We start from the raw sequence: 15244 nt of genomic DNA, 5'->3' as shown, positions 1-15244 counted from the left end.
TTTGAACTTATGTTTTTTCCTAAGAAACTACATGCTGGATCTGAACTCCTAAATTGCCCATCTTTTAATGCATCTCCTAAATCTTAAAATAATTATTTTAATTGCCCACATTTCTGTAAAGCTGTGTTGTTTAAAACCACATAAACCAGATGTGAAATCCGAGCATCAACTTTAAAAATATTGATGCCTTGTATATTAGTATAATTTTCCTCTCTGTATACAGCACATTTTTCTTAAAAGCAATACTGTTGAACATGTCAACATTCAAAATCTCAAGTCAATCTGAGGAATTTAAGTAACTTCAGCAATGTAGGAACATGGATGTATTTCCTAGTGGCAGCTGCTGAAATGGTATTTATCATAAATGTTGTAATATACTGCACGAGTGTTCTGGCTACTGTAAGAGTATCCCAAAGAGACCGTTATGTTAACACACTACCAAACCCTCCATTCTAGCTCAAATACATGACAAAATCCCAACACAAACAAGCTCCCTTATGCCAGCTTATATCAAGGCAGGAAAGCTTCCTGACTTTATAGCTGGTGATCAGGGAAAACCTAATGATAAAGGGCCTTCTTGGTTCAGTACGTTTAAACCTAAATTCTAAATATTCATAAATTTGAAAGATGACTTTTCTCTATTTCCTATTCTAGTGGCATATCCTCACAGAGGTACTCTGAGATACTGTAATGATAAACGTAATTGCTTTCAGCTTGCTTAGGTACCCCTGTGTAGATATACTCACAGGGAGACACACACAGTTCATTTCTCAGCCTCCAAGATCCCAGCCTGGAAAATACCTACCGCACTACTATGATTCAGGAAATCCTGCAAACTTGGTTCACATTTTTGTTAGTTTACCTCAATACTCATGTAGATAAACCCTAAAATAAAAGTTTAGCAGAGCCAATGTAGGAGAGGTTGTATTATTCCAGCAGACCATGTATCACAGAATAGGGTTGGAAAAGTCAGGCAGGAATGCATCACTGAAAGGACAGAAATTTCCCTCTATGAATACAGAAACAGATGTCCTGATCAAGATAATATAAATAAGAAACCAAACAGGTTTCCAATTTAAAAGTTTCACTACATTCTTGTTGCTACACAGAAAATATGCAGCCATGCCACATTCAACAAATGCATTTAACATTATTTCCAAGTATTTCCATTTAACAGTCTACCACAAGATTAAATTACTACAAATAATACTTAATAGGAAATACTCTTGCAAAAAATATAATTATGCACTCACATCTGCTTCCTTGTTCTAAACTACCACGTTTTCTTCCTTGCTCACAGATCCAAAATACAGTGGTCTGTGAAAATAATAAGCTGATTCCTGTTTTGAGTGGATGAATCCAGATATACAGACTATTTTAAAGTATGATATCTTACAGTATCATAATAAAAAAATAGAAAAAAGTTATATTCCATCAAGTCTTAAGATGTGTTTACAACACATTTACAGTGTGTTGCAACCTGGTTAACAAATGGTTAGTATAAGATGAGAATACACAGCAGTTTTTAATACACCAAACTCTTAATACCTGATGTACTATTAATAGGTAATCAATCTTTCACATGAAACACATCAAGTATCTCTAAACCATGAACTCACTGATGCTGTGACACTATCATAACCGCCTTCTTCCCCTGTCACAGAAAGCAATAAAGCAGGAGATACTGCTTAATTAAGTTACTCAGTACTGACTCAGGTCCCTTTGTTGCTCATGCTGGGCTGCTGCTGCTAAAGCAAGCTATTGGAACGGCAAACAACCACCACATAAAGAGGTGAGGAAGACCAAGAGAAGAGAGGAGGCAAGCATTTCTTCATTTCTCAGGATACTTTGTGTTGTCAGAACAGTCAAGACTCCACACAGCAGCTCAAACTACAGCATACAGGCCTACATAAGACAGGATGTACAGCCATTTTACATCTGCAAAGGCAAACCTTTGCACCCAGTTTGACAGACCTGCTGACAGACCTGTATGAGGATTAGTCGAGCCACACCAGCCATCCACACTGAGCTCCAACTGTTGTTCAACTTATCCTGTCTTGGTATTTATATACATATTTACTTCTCTCTAAATTTAGACATTAGAACCTTAGAACTGTTTTCCTGCTGTGCTAATACATTGCTTAACACAACATAGCTCTGATTTTGAGCACTGTTATTTGCAACCCAAATAACCATGTCTAATTTGGATGGAAACACACAGTTGGAAAGAGCATTTAAGAGACTACGTTATTTCTACATGAAGCCCCAAAAGGCAGATGTTTTCCTTAGGATTCCATGACTTTGTATTTTAAACGGAAAAGCAAACACCACCCCCCACCCCTTCTACTATGGCTACTTTCCAGATGAAAACTCGTCGGGTTAGTGTCTTCTGAACTTTTGGAGGAACCAAGTAAAGGGGAAAGGCAATAGTATGATTCAGCCTTAGCTCTCACATACTATTTCAGGCATGTATAGGAAGCACATATAATAGAGATAACACTATTTTTAATGTAGGGCCTGGGAGTTGAGGCTGAAAATACAGAAAATAATTACAATTACGCAATTTCATTTGGAAAATTCGTATACTGTACTCTTAACAAGACAGAATGAACAGTAAGAAAGAAAAAAAAACCCACTCTTTTTCAAATCATTCTTCACTCTATAGGATCAGAGAGAAAACTTTCTATGTAACATTAAAGAATGTATTACAGCAGATAACCATAAGGAGCTGGTATGAACAGAATACAGACAAGTTCAACAACTGGAACACTTGTTCCTTTGTTTCAAAACTTTGATTCTGCAATCTCAGCAACACACTTCACATTGCAGGTTTTATGGTCCTGAAAGGAAAAAGACCTTGTTTCTCATGAAGCAACTCTTGCTCCTGGGCAGAATGAAATGGAAGCTGAAGCACTAAAATGAGCAGCTACAGATGTAACTTGCCCAATTCCTAAGAACACTAGTAAGACGTTTGCTCTCTTTCTCCACATCATGTTCTTGTTTCCTATACATACAAATTGTCAGCTATTTTAAGTGTCAGCACTCCTAAGATTGACCTCAGAGCTGAGTTTTGCCACATGTACCTTAAGAGCGTTGCAAGACTACCACTGTTAAAGAAGAAATAAATGCTGCCGTTCTGGAATACACTAAACTGTCTAAATATTTAAAGTGCATGTAAGTGAGGACAAGATTTGAAGTCTTTTTCCTCAAAAAAAACCAACCAACCAAACAAACAAAAAAAACAAAAACCCCAAAACCAACCAAAAAAAAAAACAAACCAACCAACCAAAAAGTCCCTAAACTTTCATATTCTAGATCTGGAAAACAGACCATGGCACATCACAGCTGCAGTGGCTATGGCCATCATTCATATTCTTACATATACATTTATTAAGTCACAAACTACAATGCATAATTATATAGTTGATGATTGTTTCACGAATAGTACTCACAGACAGTTTTAAATTTGCAGAGGTAACAGTAATTCTGTCATTTCCTGACTCTGCAATCTTTATAATGTGGTCTTTTAGTTACATCTAATGCAATTTAAGTTTACATCATGAGAACTTTTATAAGAAGACATTTCTTTAGATGAATAACATTAGAACAGACTACAACAACATTTTTGTAAGATTTCATATCAGTGCTTTTGGAAGATCCAATACTGCAAAGACCTTGTCAGTGTTAATTTTATACACTAAGTAGTGACACTGAATTCTTTGCAAGATGATGGGGTGAAAGTCCCAAGATGATAGTGACTTCCTTTAAAGTTGTGGAAAAGATAACAATATGGAGAGATTAAGAGAGGTCAGTAAAAGTTTAAGAACACTCCACTGAATACTTACACCATCTATACTCCTTCTAGCATGAGGTCCATATGTATCTTCAGACCCTAAAACCTGTATGTTAACTGCACTGTAATCTTCATACCCAAGCTGACTGAAAATAAGACGAGTCCTGCAACAAATGATTTTTATTAGTAAACTTCCTGATTACCTGAAGAAGTCCTGTGTGGTCCACAGGGGTTAACTTTGTCATGTAAACTGGACTATGAATACTTTACACTAAGCAAACGTATCTGAACACTACAAATCAAGCAATTACTGACAAGGAAGTCATACCTCTGAGTTTATCCCCAGGTTTCAAACTGAGCCTTTTGTTTATTTACATTAATTGAAAGATGACAGTCAAAGACAAATAAATGGATTTCAGCTCTTACTTTTATCTTTAAAACAAAGACAGCTTGAAATGTAATTACAGATATGCAGTATTCCTGGTTTTCATACTGGTAATTCAGTTTTTAGCTCTGTTTGTGCTACAAGGCATTATAAACTACCAGTAAGTACATGGAACTACCTTGTTACATCACAGGCACCAATGAATCAAAAAAAAGTCAAACTGAAGAAGGAACGTCTCTTCAAACCTTAAAGATATTTACTTGAGATTCCTGAACATACAGCTCAAATACCAAAAAGTAGGTCAAGTTTTTGGACAGAACATTTCTTTATTACTCATACCTTTCCAGTCTGGCACTGAAAGCCCTCTGACTCTTTCTATAAGGTTATTTCCACCAAAAGCACGTTCTGTCAAGAGCGCCAAGTTTGTCCAATCATGATTAATAATGGGGCTGAATATTACCTTTTCATACACCATGAAAACACACACTTCTTTAAGAGAGCCAAGAATTTTTTGACAAATACTAAATTTAACAGACTGTTTGCTACAACTATTAGAAAAAACAGCCCAACGCTCAAGCACTAAAACTGAAAATGATCGCTACAGTTTTAAAACCATAATCAACTGAGGTCCAAATCCTGTCGTTCCCCCCCCCCCCCCCAAAAAAAAAAAAAAAAAAATCACAAAAATCACAGTAAACAAGTTAGAAAAAAGTTTTAAAAGAATCCAACCATTAAAATCAGTCCAATTTATTAACATCTTGCAAATTGGAAAAGTCAGCTGAATGCTTAAGCACCTAAACTGATCTCCCAGTAATCTGGTGTCCTTCTAGATGTATAAAAGATTTTGTCAGTTGAAACACTGGAATTATGTTAGGATGAGAAAAATATTTTTCATCAGTGAAACATTTTGAAGACACTTTTAATATATCATCATCTTTGCAAATATTAGCAGTATAGACAACCTAAACAGAAAATATGATTTTCTAATTGTTGTAATGAGATGAAGGTGGTCCACGTACCACAAATAAGGTAGCCATCTTTACGACCACGGAAAGACAGACACTTGATTTAAGGTACCTAAATTTGAAAACCATGTCTAGTAAGTTATTTTAAGTTACTTATCTACAAACGTTACCTTTAGAGATCCTAGAGTTCAAAATACATTCTGTGGGTAACCTTTAGCCCTTTCATGTGTCTTGGTAATGCAACAGAGTACCATCAAAAATAAAAGGACACCAAAGACTACTCCAAAAAGACTTCTTCACATACATACTTGCCAAATTGTTCCTGCTTTTGAAAATGAATAAACAAATAAAGTATAGGCATGCAGAAAAGAAATGAAAGAAGTCGTATTACAAACTGCCAAAACTGCTTGACGACTTAGACTGCCAACTAGATTGACCTATATGATTGAAGCACCTTAAATCTGTGCACCTTATTCTGTACTCATTGCCATTAGACTACTGGACAGAGTTTAACCTGTAATGGACTAGAAGCTGGCTAGCTGACAGATCATGTCCTTACAACATTCTCTTGCAACAGGAAGTGGTGAAAAGACTGAAGTTGTAACTTTCTGATGAGATGCAGTTGCTGGTAGAACATTCCCTGAAGGTAACCAGAATAGCTTAACTCCTATGTCTGGGTTGACACAGACAAATCTTTCAAAGATGCTGAATAAATGATTTCACACATTAAGTTGTTAAGACTGTTTGAGATGGAGAACATATTATGGGTAAAACTGTTGTGATTTTTAACACACAGAACAAACCACAGCTGCTGCAGGCATGCCTCATGGGCTAGAGGCCACTTAGCAAGCCAGCTAACGAGTCTTTGGCTATCTCCCATCAGCCCTCATCTGAGGATTACTCAGGACAGCACAGCAAGCAGGCTGAATTTATTTTCTAATAGAGAAAATAAGTAGAGGCACTAACCACCACAAGCTGTTTCAATCGGCAGTCTGGTCTGAAATAATGTCCAAGAGCAAACATGAAAGGGACAACATACCCCTTTTTTTTTTTGTTCTGTTGGGTTTTTGTTTGGTTTGGTTTGTTCTTGGGTTGTGGGTTTGTTTGGTTTTTTTATTTCTCAGATACTCGGGAGGCCTCTTTGTATTTTAACAGCTCTTGAAAGGCTTTCCTTTCACTGATTTTCTCAGTAGCTCTTGGACACATACACTTATCCACATGACTCTTAAGAAAAGGTTCCTTGACTTCATTACACATCCTGCAACAGCCTGCTGTCATCTGCTACGTCTCTCGAGTGAAATCACATAGCTCCTCCTTCAACACAGTACATGGGCACATAAGCAGTAAGTCACACCTTGCATTTCTGACAGGTGTCTATCCTACTGTACTTGCTGCATAGGCCTGTACTAGGGTGTAACAGGGAGTTTTATAAAACATGGCACAAAGAGACTGACCTCACTAGAGGTCTAGAAAGGTTGGAACTATTGGAGTAAATGTTCCAACACTTTCATGAGGATATGGAATTGTATTTAAGAGGAATCCCTCTTAACCCAAGTAACAGTATGACTAGAGGTTTATCAGTCTGTCACACAGCTGTAAAATTATTCAAGCAAACAAAACCGTTAGTCAGGTTTTACCAGGAACTAAGAATTTTGTTTTAAACACAAACTGCCTACATTTCATAGCACTAGGATTTTTAATCAAGTTCTGTGAAAATCAGTGAAAAACAGTTTCATAACGGTTGCTCTCTGGCACTGAATAAATTTTAATCTGAAGCACAGTTTTTCCATCATTAATTTCGGATTCTCTCCACTGTCCAGCCATCTATTTTCAATAGTATTTGAGACCTTTCTTTCTCTGTCAAATGTAGCCGAAGTGTAGTTATACACTGAAAACACATTTCCTAAACAGGCTACTTAAGTCTTGAAATGTTTTCTGAACTGCAAGATTACAGTCTTTTAGGGTTCTTACAAGGTTCATATGGTTGGCATTGTATATTACAGTTCTATTTTCATCATCTCTGAAAAGAAAAAGCCCAAACCCCTTCCAAGACACAGATACTAACCTCTGCAGAATACCTTCTGCAGTGCGTTTTCCTTTTTGTACTGCTTTTGGACCTCCCACTGGACAGACAGCAGTAGCTCTGAAGCCATCAAGATAAGTGGCATTAACCTGATGATAAAGGGATTATAAAATTACATGGGATTCAGTACTGATATGTTATTAATGCTCTCTGACAATCATCCACACATAAAGGAGAAGCAGAATAGAAAGGAACCATCACCACACGAATTTCCTCTTATTATTTAAAATTCAGAATTGTATTGGAGGAAGAGTCAAATCTGCAAAACTCTGGAACTTGGAATCACTTCTCGTTGTTATCCTTAAATTTTCCTGTGTTTATCACTTTTGCTACATGGAACACATTCTAATGTTGAAAAGCTAAATAACCTATCACAGTAAAACAGATCAGATGCAAGCTTCCCAGAAGTATTGAAGAAAATATGGAAAAATATCAAATACATATGAACACACAAAAGAACATGCTATGCAGTGCGAACACAGAACTAACAGGCATCTTACTAGACTTCTAGTGCTATAGCTGCTTAATAGAGCTGTAATACAGTGACAGTAATAACCATAATGCATGGCCATAAATGGAAAAAAAACAACAAAAAAAACACAGAACAAAACATTTTTGAAACTGAACATCTTTTAGAAATGTGCTATAATTTATTTTTTCTGTTGTTTCAAACACAACAAAAATGTTATTTTCAGATTAAAAAGACAGAGATATTCCCAGATGCAGATAATGCAGACACAGACTCAGAAATTAATTTACTGTTCCAGCATTATGTAACTTGAACTGTTGGAACTAGCAATTCTGAGCAAATGCAAAGAGCTGACAGACAATATTGTGCTGAAATTGTAGGCTGCCTACCAAAAAAAGAACAAAAATCAACACTTCATTAGATGAAAGTTTAGAAAAATTCATGTTCAGATTACACTTCCACAATACTTTAAAAATAACAAATTCCTTCTTCATAAAGCTGATACAGAACTGAAAAACTAACTAAGGTCGTAAGTAAAGTGACCTGTGGTGTACTACTAAATTCTAAAACTGCTTTATGAGTATGCTTTAATTACCGAGTCTCTAGAGAGCTCTTCCATTCTGCCTTTACAAAAACCAAACCTGCTGGGGTGACATTATTATTTATTTTTTAAATACTGCATCTTTTAAAAACCGAAACTTATAAAAAAATGGTTTTGAGAGTTTCAGAAATATTTTAAAACTGCAGTAAAAAGTTTCAAAGAAAATTATGCTCAGGCACACATTATATTATTTAAGCATAAATATTAGCACAGTTCCCTGCTTAGGTGAACTCACTTGATATGGCTGTACTAAGCAGTTAATTTCTGATCTCAACCTTGCTTCTGTAAAAGTCAGTTTGACACTAGTTTAAACAAGAAAAGGATCCAGCCCTACTGATACTTCACTAGACCTGTATTACCTTATCATTCATTCAGGGAAAGACCATCACTAGAAAACTATAGACTAGAAGACAAACAGACAACTTCATGATTTTACTGGCACTGCAGTTTTCTTTCAACAGAGCATTTCAGGAGATGATCTGTCTCATTCTTAGTTGCTCTCTTGACAGATGTAGCTACTCATCACTTACCTTTTGAAAACTTGGTAGATAAATTTCACAAGGAAAGAGAACAAAATTAACACACCAGTATAAAAATCAGCAAGTACAAAGGTGTTACTGGGCTAAGACGTTTTAAAAATTATTATTAGTAGTAGTACAAAAGAATGATCCCAGCCTTCACAGTAGGTTTGTGGATATGCTTGTTAGATGAATTAACATTTTTTTACGTACCAAATAATTTATTTCTTTGGCAAGGGGAAGGAGGAGGATTTTAAAGTGGTAACAGTTTATGGTAGAAAATATATAGTATTTTCTCCAAAATACAAAATTTTGCAAATCAAAAATACCTGCCATACAAAGAGGTAATACCTTATAAAATGCTGAAGGAGGTGATCCTTTTGCTCCGTGAACTTTCACTGCCCCACCATCAAAACCTACAGTGGTTAAAAATCAGTATTTAACCTTCTTCAATATAACTTCAAAGACATTCTTCTGTGATAATTATTAAGCAAATGCACTTAATTAAAAAGCAAGTCACTGATAGCTGCACTGCCACAGAAGAGAGAACCTTTCAGGAAACAGTCCTCCCTGCCTTAGAAACCCAAACAACAAATTAGTGACTGAATTTGTGATTTCAAGGAGGCTTTTAACAGAATGACTGAAATGTTTATTCATGTACTTAAAAAACACTTAACATAGAAAGCAGCCTTAGGACTTCAGGCCCAACAGTTATTCTCCACTTAACATAAAGTTATTGCACACACACAGAGCAAACAATTTGCTGTACTTGGCTGGAGTCAACTGAGGTCCTTCACTTGGTAAAGAAACAGTACAACAAAGATGAGAAACCAAAAATGACAGCTTATTTGCTGATAGCTTATTAAGTCAAGAGACAACTTTAGCTTTTTTATCAATTAACAGAAACAGAACAGTCTGAATGTATGTTCCAGGGCAATTACCATGTTCAGTATTAGGAATATTAATACTAAAAGGGAACTGCAGAAAATTGCCATCATGGCATCAGGTTCAAGCTTGAACTGGAGAAACAGCTCCTTGAAAATCAGCCGTGCAGGATCAGCGTCAGACCTCAAGTCAGACAGACAGCATTTCACTATAGCTCACTTGCAGTTAACCTGAGCTTGCAAATATTGAGGAAGCAGTTCAAAGCTTTACACAAATACTCTGAAAAGATCAAATCAGAACCTATCTGAAAAAGTGAATGTGACCAGCAGAAATCTTACACATCACTCAGACAACATCATCACTCTCTCTGCTAGACTGACATAAAACTAATTTAATTCTCAATAAAGAATGATATCCCTACAGTCAGAGTGAAAAATCTGAAAGAGTTTCACACAGGTGAAGGAGTAATACAAAGCAAAAAAAACCTGCACAAAACAAAATGCATAGCATGCATCAACAAAAAGAAAACAGAAGCACCTCTCAGTTCAAACATTGCAAGTAATCCAGCAGGACAATAAAATCAGCAATGTAAACAGCAAAAATAGATAGCTTGCTTGTTTTTACTGGTGTACGTGTCAAAGCACTTCAAACTAAAAATATTTAAGAAATCTGCCCATTTTCCATCTGTTACATTTCTAAGAGGGCTAACTGAAAGTTCATGTGGAAGTTCATTTTAAGTTCAAACATGTCATATCAGGTCATTTGCAAGCTAAAAGTTCATAGGAAGGTTAGGGTTTCTTTTTTAGTTTTATAATAAGAACTAGTGGCTAAGAGCAGCAAACTGGTCTTATCAGCCATTTGGTTCACTGTGCAATTTTACAGTACTTTTATTATTGATGCAAAACATTTTTGATGCAAAACATTTTTGATGCTACGGTGTTTTAAGTTTTATCACAGTAAGATTTTGTTTTAAGATATCAATTCTTCTAAGTCTTATAAAGACACTCAGCATACTGTCACAGGTAATTTCCATTAGAATGAAAGAATATATAATACAGATCTGGTAAAAAACAAACATCAAATGACCATAGCTAAGCATTTTTTCCAAGCTGTCTTATGCAACCAACAGATCTTCAAATCTGTTAAGCCTGGGGCCTTTTCGTTTGTTTTGTTTTTAAAGCTAAATGCAGAACATACATATCCACCTTTAATCTACCGGCTTTTGAGAGTTTCAAGAATAGTAAATGGACCTTTTCAAACTGACATTCTTTGGTGGAAATCCTGTACCTCAGCACACTTCTACCAGTTAAGAAGATCCAACCAAATGCCTAAGAAAAGCATTACCACGTAGTGCTTTGAAAGACACAACTTTTCCATTGTTACTAACATTTCAAATGCCATACGAGACAAAAAAAAGGACAAAAATTTCTTCTTTTTAGCAAAAAAACTGAGGAGCAGTTTAAAAAGAATACTGAAATCATAGTGGAGCTGTCTCAATGTTGCTTATCCAGAACACAGTTTAAAGACTTGGTATGTGCAAGGCATGGAATAAGAAGTAAAGCAAAAGGAGCAGTGAGCAAACATTTAAATTAGCCAGCCAACAAGATAAATCAAGAGCATGATCAGAACTTCTAAAGGAATTTCTAGCAAAAGTCATTGAAAAATCAGTTTAATACATATCACACTTTAAGGAACTGATTGAACAAGGAATATGCAGAGAAAATATGGAAATTAATTGCTTTAGTTTGATAAAGCATGGAAATTCAAATAAATGCTTTAGTTTGATACCTCAGTTCACTGACACAGATCTCTTAACATATAAGGGAACTAACCTGGAATTTCAGTGATGGAAACTTTGGAAAAGTCACATGTGACATCTGGTAAGAGATAGCGCTGAGGATCGCCCAATTCATACACCAGCTGTTCAGCTACAGTGCCAAAAGAGATTAGTCCCCCAGTGTCTGGTGGTTTGGAAAGAATGAAGTCTCCTTCAGAGGAACATTCTACAATGGGAAAGCCTATGTTGTGCCTAGAATATGAAAGACATTGAAAAAACCCTATAAATACACAGGGAAAGTGAAAAGAAAAACGAGTAACATACCAGAATTTTACAGTAATGACTAATTAAATAAAACTGATCAAGATTTGTAACATATCTGGTTGTTTCTACTGAAAAACACATGAGAAAAAGCACTGACCAAACATTTTATTTCCTGGCAAAGACTGCAGATGTAACAAGAGATATCAACAGTAAACAGACAGAATTGGAACAGGAAATGGAGAAGGACACTAACAAAAATAGTTAAAGTAAAAAGAAACTTAAAGAATTAGAGAACTACGATTAAAGAGGTAAATTCAGAAGAGGCACCACAACTGCTAATTCTAGGCTCATCTGGCTATGGCAGCACACACAGCATGAAGGTGAAGACATGTAAATATATCCGGCACTCTGGATTTGAAAAAGCAGTCAAAGCAGGAAGAACAGACTATGCTGGAAATCTCAGAGATGAAGGGAAGCAGGAGACAGGAGTAATCACACTTACTACGGGCAATCTCACAGGTTAATAATAATTTACACACAGAAAAGTTATAATCAGAAAGCAGAAAGATATATGAAAATTAAGATCTTCAGCCCAGAACAATAATAATAAGAGAATGAACAGAAAATTATGAGGCATACCAAAAAGAAAAGCAGTAAACCAGAAAGTTATAGATATGCTTGTAAATGAAAATACTCTTTCTCCTCACATTCTCACCAGAGTAATATACAGAAAGTGATCAAGTAACTCATAGTTTGTAATTTGGTCATTACAGTAGCAGGGCAGAATTTCAGTTTTATGTGGATATCTGCTCTCCCGAATAAAAGGTTTTTATTTTATTTACAGAGAATGTGAGTGAAAGTAATAACCTAAAAATAACGAGGTGCCTGAAAATTAAGAGAGACTTAATATTTTTCTAAAAAGGTCACCTGGCTCAATCCCTCTCACAGGAAGTTGGAAATCTGTGCAAGTAAAGTATCCAAGAGACACAAGGAGTTAAGGAGATACAGCCCCTTGCAAAAGCAAAATTGTTCTAAAAGGGTCCTAATAATGAAAGGTGGTGAACATCAAGATTCTCATTAAAGAATGAGATTAATCAATGGCCTTCAGGTCCATTGTACAAAATTAAAGTTAGCCCATCCCTGAAATTAACTGGTTTTGGGTGCTAGTGGTAACAATGTGCTGAACATACAACCACACTGGTTATCAGCAAAGGTTAGACGAACATAGTTTGTATAACATAAATCCACAAAGTTCTGAAGGAAGTAAGCAAAGAAACCAGTGAACTCTTCAGTGACATTTGTGAAAGTTCATGGGAGCTTGAACAGATTCCTTATCATTGGGAAGCTTCAAACATAACCCTGTTATTTAAAAAAAGGATTATGAGACAAGCTCTGTTACCAGAGATCAGCAATTTTAATACTGATAGCGTACAAAACTTGCGAAGTATGGTAGCTGGAAGACACCTAGAAAAGCCCATTTCAAATCAGTAACAATTACACTTCATTAGACTGGGCTTTGAAACTATTTAAACCACTAAACAGATAAATGTAAACAAACAACAACAACCCAAAACCCTCACCCTGCTGAATACAAAGAATTGAATAGAATTAACAATTCCTTACACAATTATTCTAGGGTTGGAGGGGGTTGTGAGGGGAAAAGAGGGACAAAAATGGCTGCAAGAAGCATGTAACATTCAACATTTTAAAAGTCTGACACAGAAAAAAGTAACACCCCAACCCCCCCTCAATTCCTGGCCCTCAGTATTAATGCAGAATAACAGACTAATGTGTCATTATAACAATTTTAGAGGTAAGGAGACATGTACAAGAAGCATCACAATTTGCCCAGTGTTACACAGCAGGATCAGTGAATGAACAGTAATGCTAGAATTAAGAAGCTTTTACTCTGTTGGTGCCATGCCTATGCGTTTGACGCTACCATCTATCTGTCTTGTCTTAAGGCAACAGCCTCAGGTACCTTGCCAGCAAGCTCAATGAAGCTTATTTGAATCACCTACCCACAAGTGAAATGACTTCCATAAAGACACATTACCCAGTGCAATCTATCCCACTGCAGTGACAACTGGTATCCTTGCTACAGCCCACTTTGAGCCAAGTCACCAGCACATGCAACTCTTATTATACATTCCTGAACCTATGGCCCAGTGATCTTTGTTTTGAAGGAAAAAGAGGTGAACTGTAGACCCAACTTCCTACTCTGAACCACTCAGTCTACCAACATCAATTTAACTTCAGTTTGCTCAAGCTCCACTCTCAGAAGACCCGAACCATTCAAAAAACAAAAAACAGCAACAGTATAGTGAGGCAAAAAAAAAAAAAAATTTCAGTCCCTAAAATGGTTAAAATATGGCAAACACTTAAGTCATTAAAAGTAGCCCAGTCATGGAAGGCAAGAGATAAACAGTATCAGTATAAACAATACTATTATTCAGGTCCCTTCATATGCAAAAGGAAGGACAGACTGATTTTCCTGTTATCTTAGGACCATCAAAGTCAGAAAATCTTTATGGTAGAATTTTTTATGCTGCCAGAGTTCCTGAAAGGAGACCATATAGGTACAAATATACTGTCTGCAACCACTTCCAAATAACCTCCAAGGGTTGAGACATACTTGCCACATAAAAATTAAACTCAGTTCTTACCACTTAGAGCGAAGTGCTGACCCAAAGCTTGTAAGAAAATCACAAGGAGAAGAGCCATTCTAACACAAAAAAAAAAACAGACAAAAATCCAAACAAAACCAAACCCATACCAGCCTTTCCTCCCCTTCCCTAAAAAACACCCCAAGCAACCAAAACCAAAAGGTGACACCCAAAGTCTTCCTAGGAAAGGCATGCCTACACAGCACACTAGCATGTCCTAGCATAAGAATTTTTATGCTATAAAGCATTCTGAAATCCAAGACCCAGAAGGTCAGTGAAAAGAACACTACAATCAGTGACTTACTCTTCGTTCATTTCTCAAAATGTTCATTTACTTCATTCATGTTTCAAAAGTTAGCAAAGGTATCAAGGAAGACTTTTTGCTTTTGTCCGAGATATGCGTGAGGGATATTTCCTCCTCCAGGTACACCATTACCCCATGAACTTCCCTGAATGTTCAGTTAGTTCAGAGATGTGTGTTCTCCCAGGCCACATCATCCTTGAAAGTTTCCCTCAGTTTTTAACAATTCAGAACATAACGATCAAACGAATTGAGTAAGATGCCCCTGGATTCTATCTGTTCTGTAACTGGATGACTGAGAAAATATATACATCCTATACTGCCTTGTAGCAGATGCCAATAATAACCTACATTATGCATAAGAGAAAAAGGTCTTTTGTGCATTGTTAATAGACCTTAATTAAAATAAATTTTCTGCTTGGAAACAAACTGGGATAAGTCGCTCCTATGGCATGATTCAGTCAAGTGACAGCTACTTAAATTTGTCATTAGAGCTTGCCAGCAGCAACAACTCCCTGGATGAGCTATTCTAGCACA

The 15244-nt window shown here is 36.3% G+C and overlaps 1 protein-coding gene across 1 annotated transcript in view; it reads right to left on the bottom strand.

The window, feature by feature from the left end:
- Positions 1–15244, bottom strand: part of LOC130604582 (uncharacterized) — a 57746-nt gene that overhangs the window by 27421 nt on the left and 15081 nt on the right. Inside the window, exons 9-12 of the mRNA XM_057419192.1 lie at positions 11532–11728; positions 9166–9230; positions 7209–7315; positions 3846–3957 (exon numbers count right to left, since the gene is read on the bottom strand). Of these exons, the coding sequence (XP_057275175.1) occupies positions 3846–3957; positions 7209–7315; positions 9166–9230; positions 11532–11728 (481 nt within the window). The remainder of the gene's footprint in view (positions 1–3845; positions 3958–7208; positions 7316–9165; positions 9231–11531; positions 11729–15244) is intronic.

The sequence above is a fragment of the Pezoporus wallicus genome, unplaced genomic scaffold (genome assembly GCF_028554395.1).
Source record: "Pezoporus wallicus isolate ANWC-B61680 ecotype Strahan unplaced genomic scaffold, APGP_CSIRO_Pwel_v1 contig_2384, whole genome shotgun sequence".
NCBI classification, from domain to species: Eukaryota; Metazoa; Chordata; class Aves; order Psittaciformes; family Psittacidae; genus Pezoporus; species Pezoporus wallicus.
Note: the sequence above shows the minus strand (reverse complement) of the source record. Positions and strands in the feature narration are given on the sequence as shown.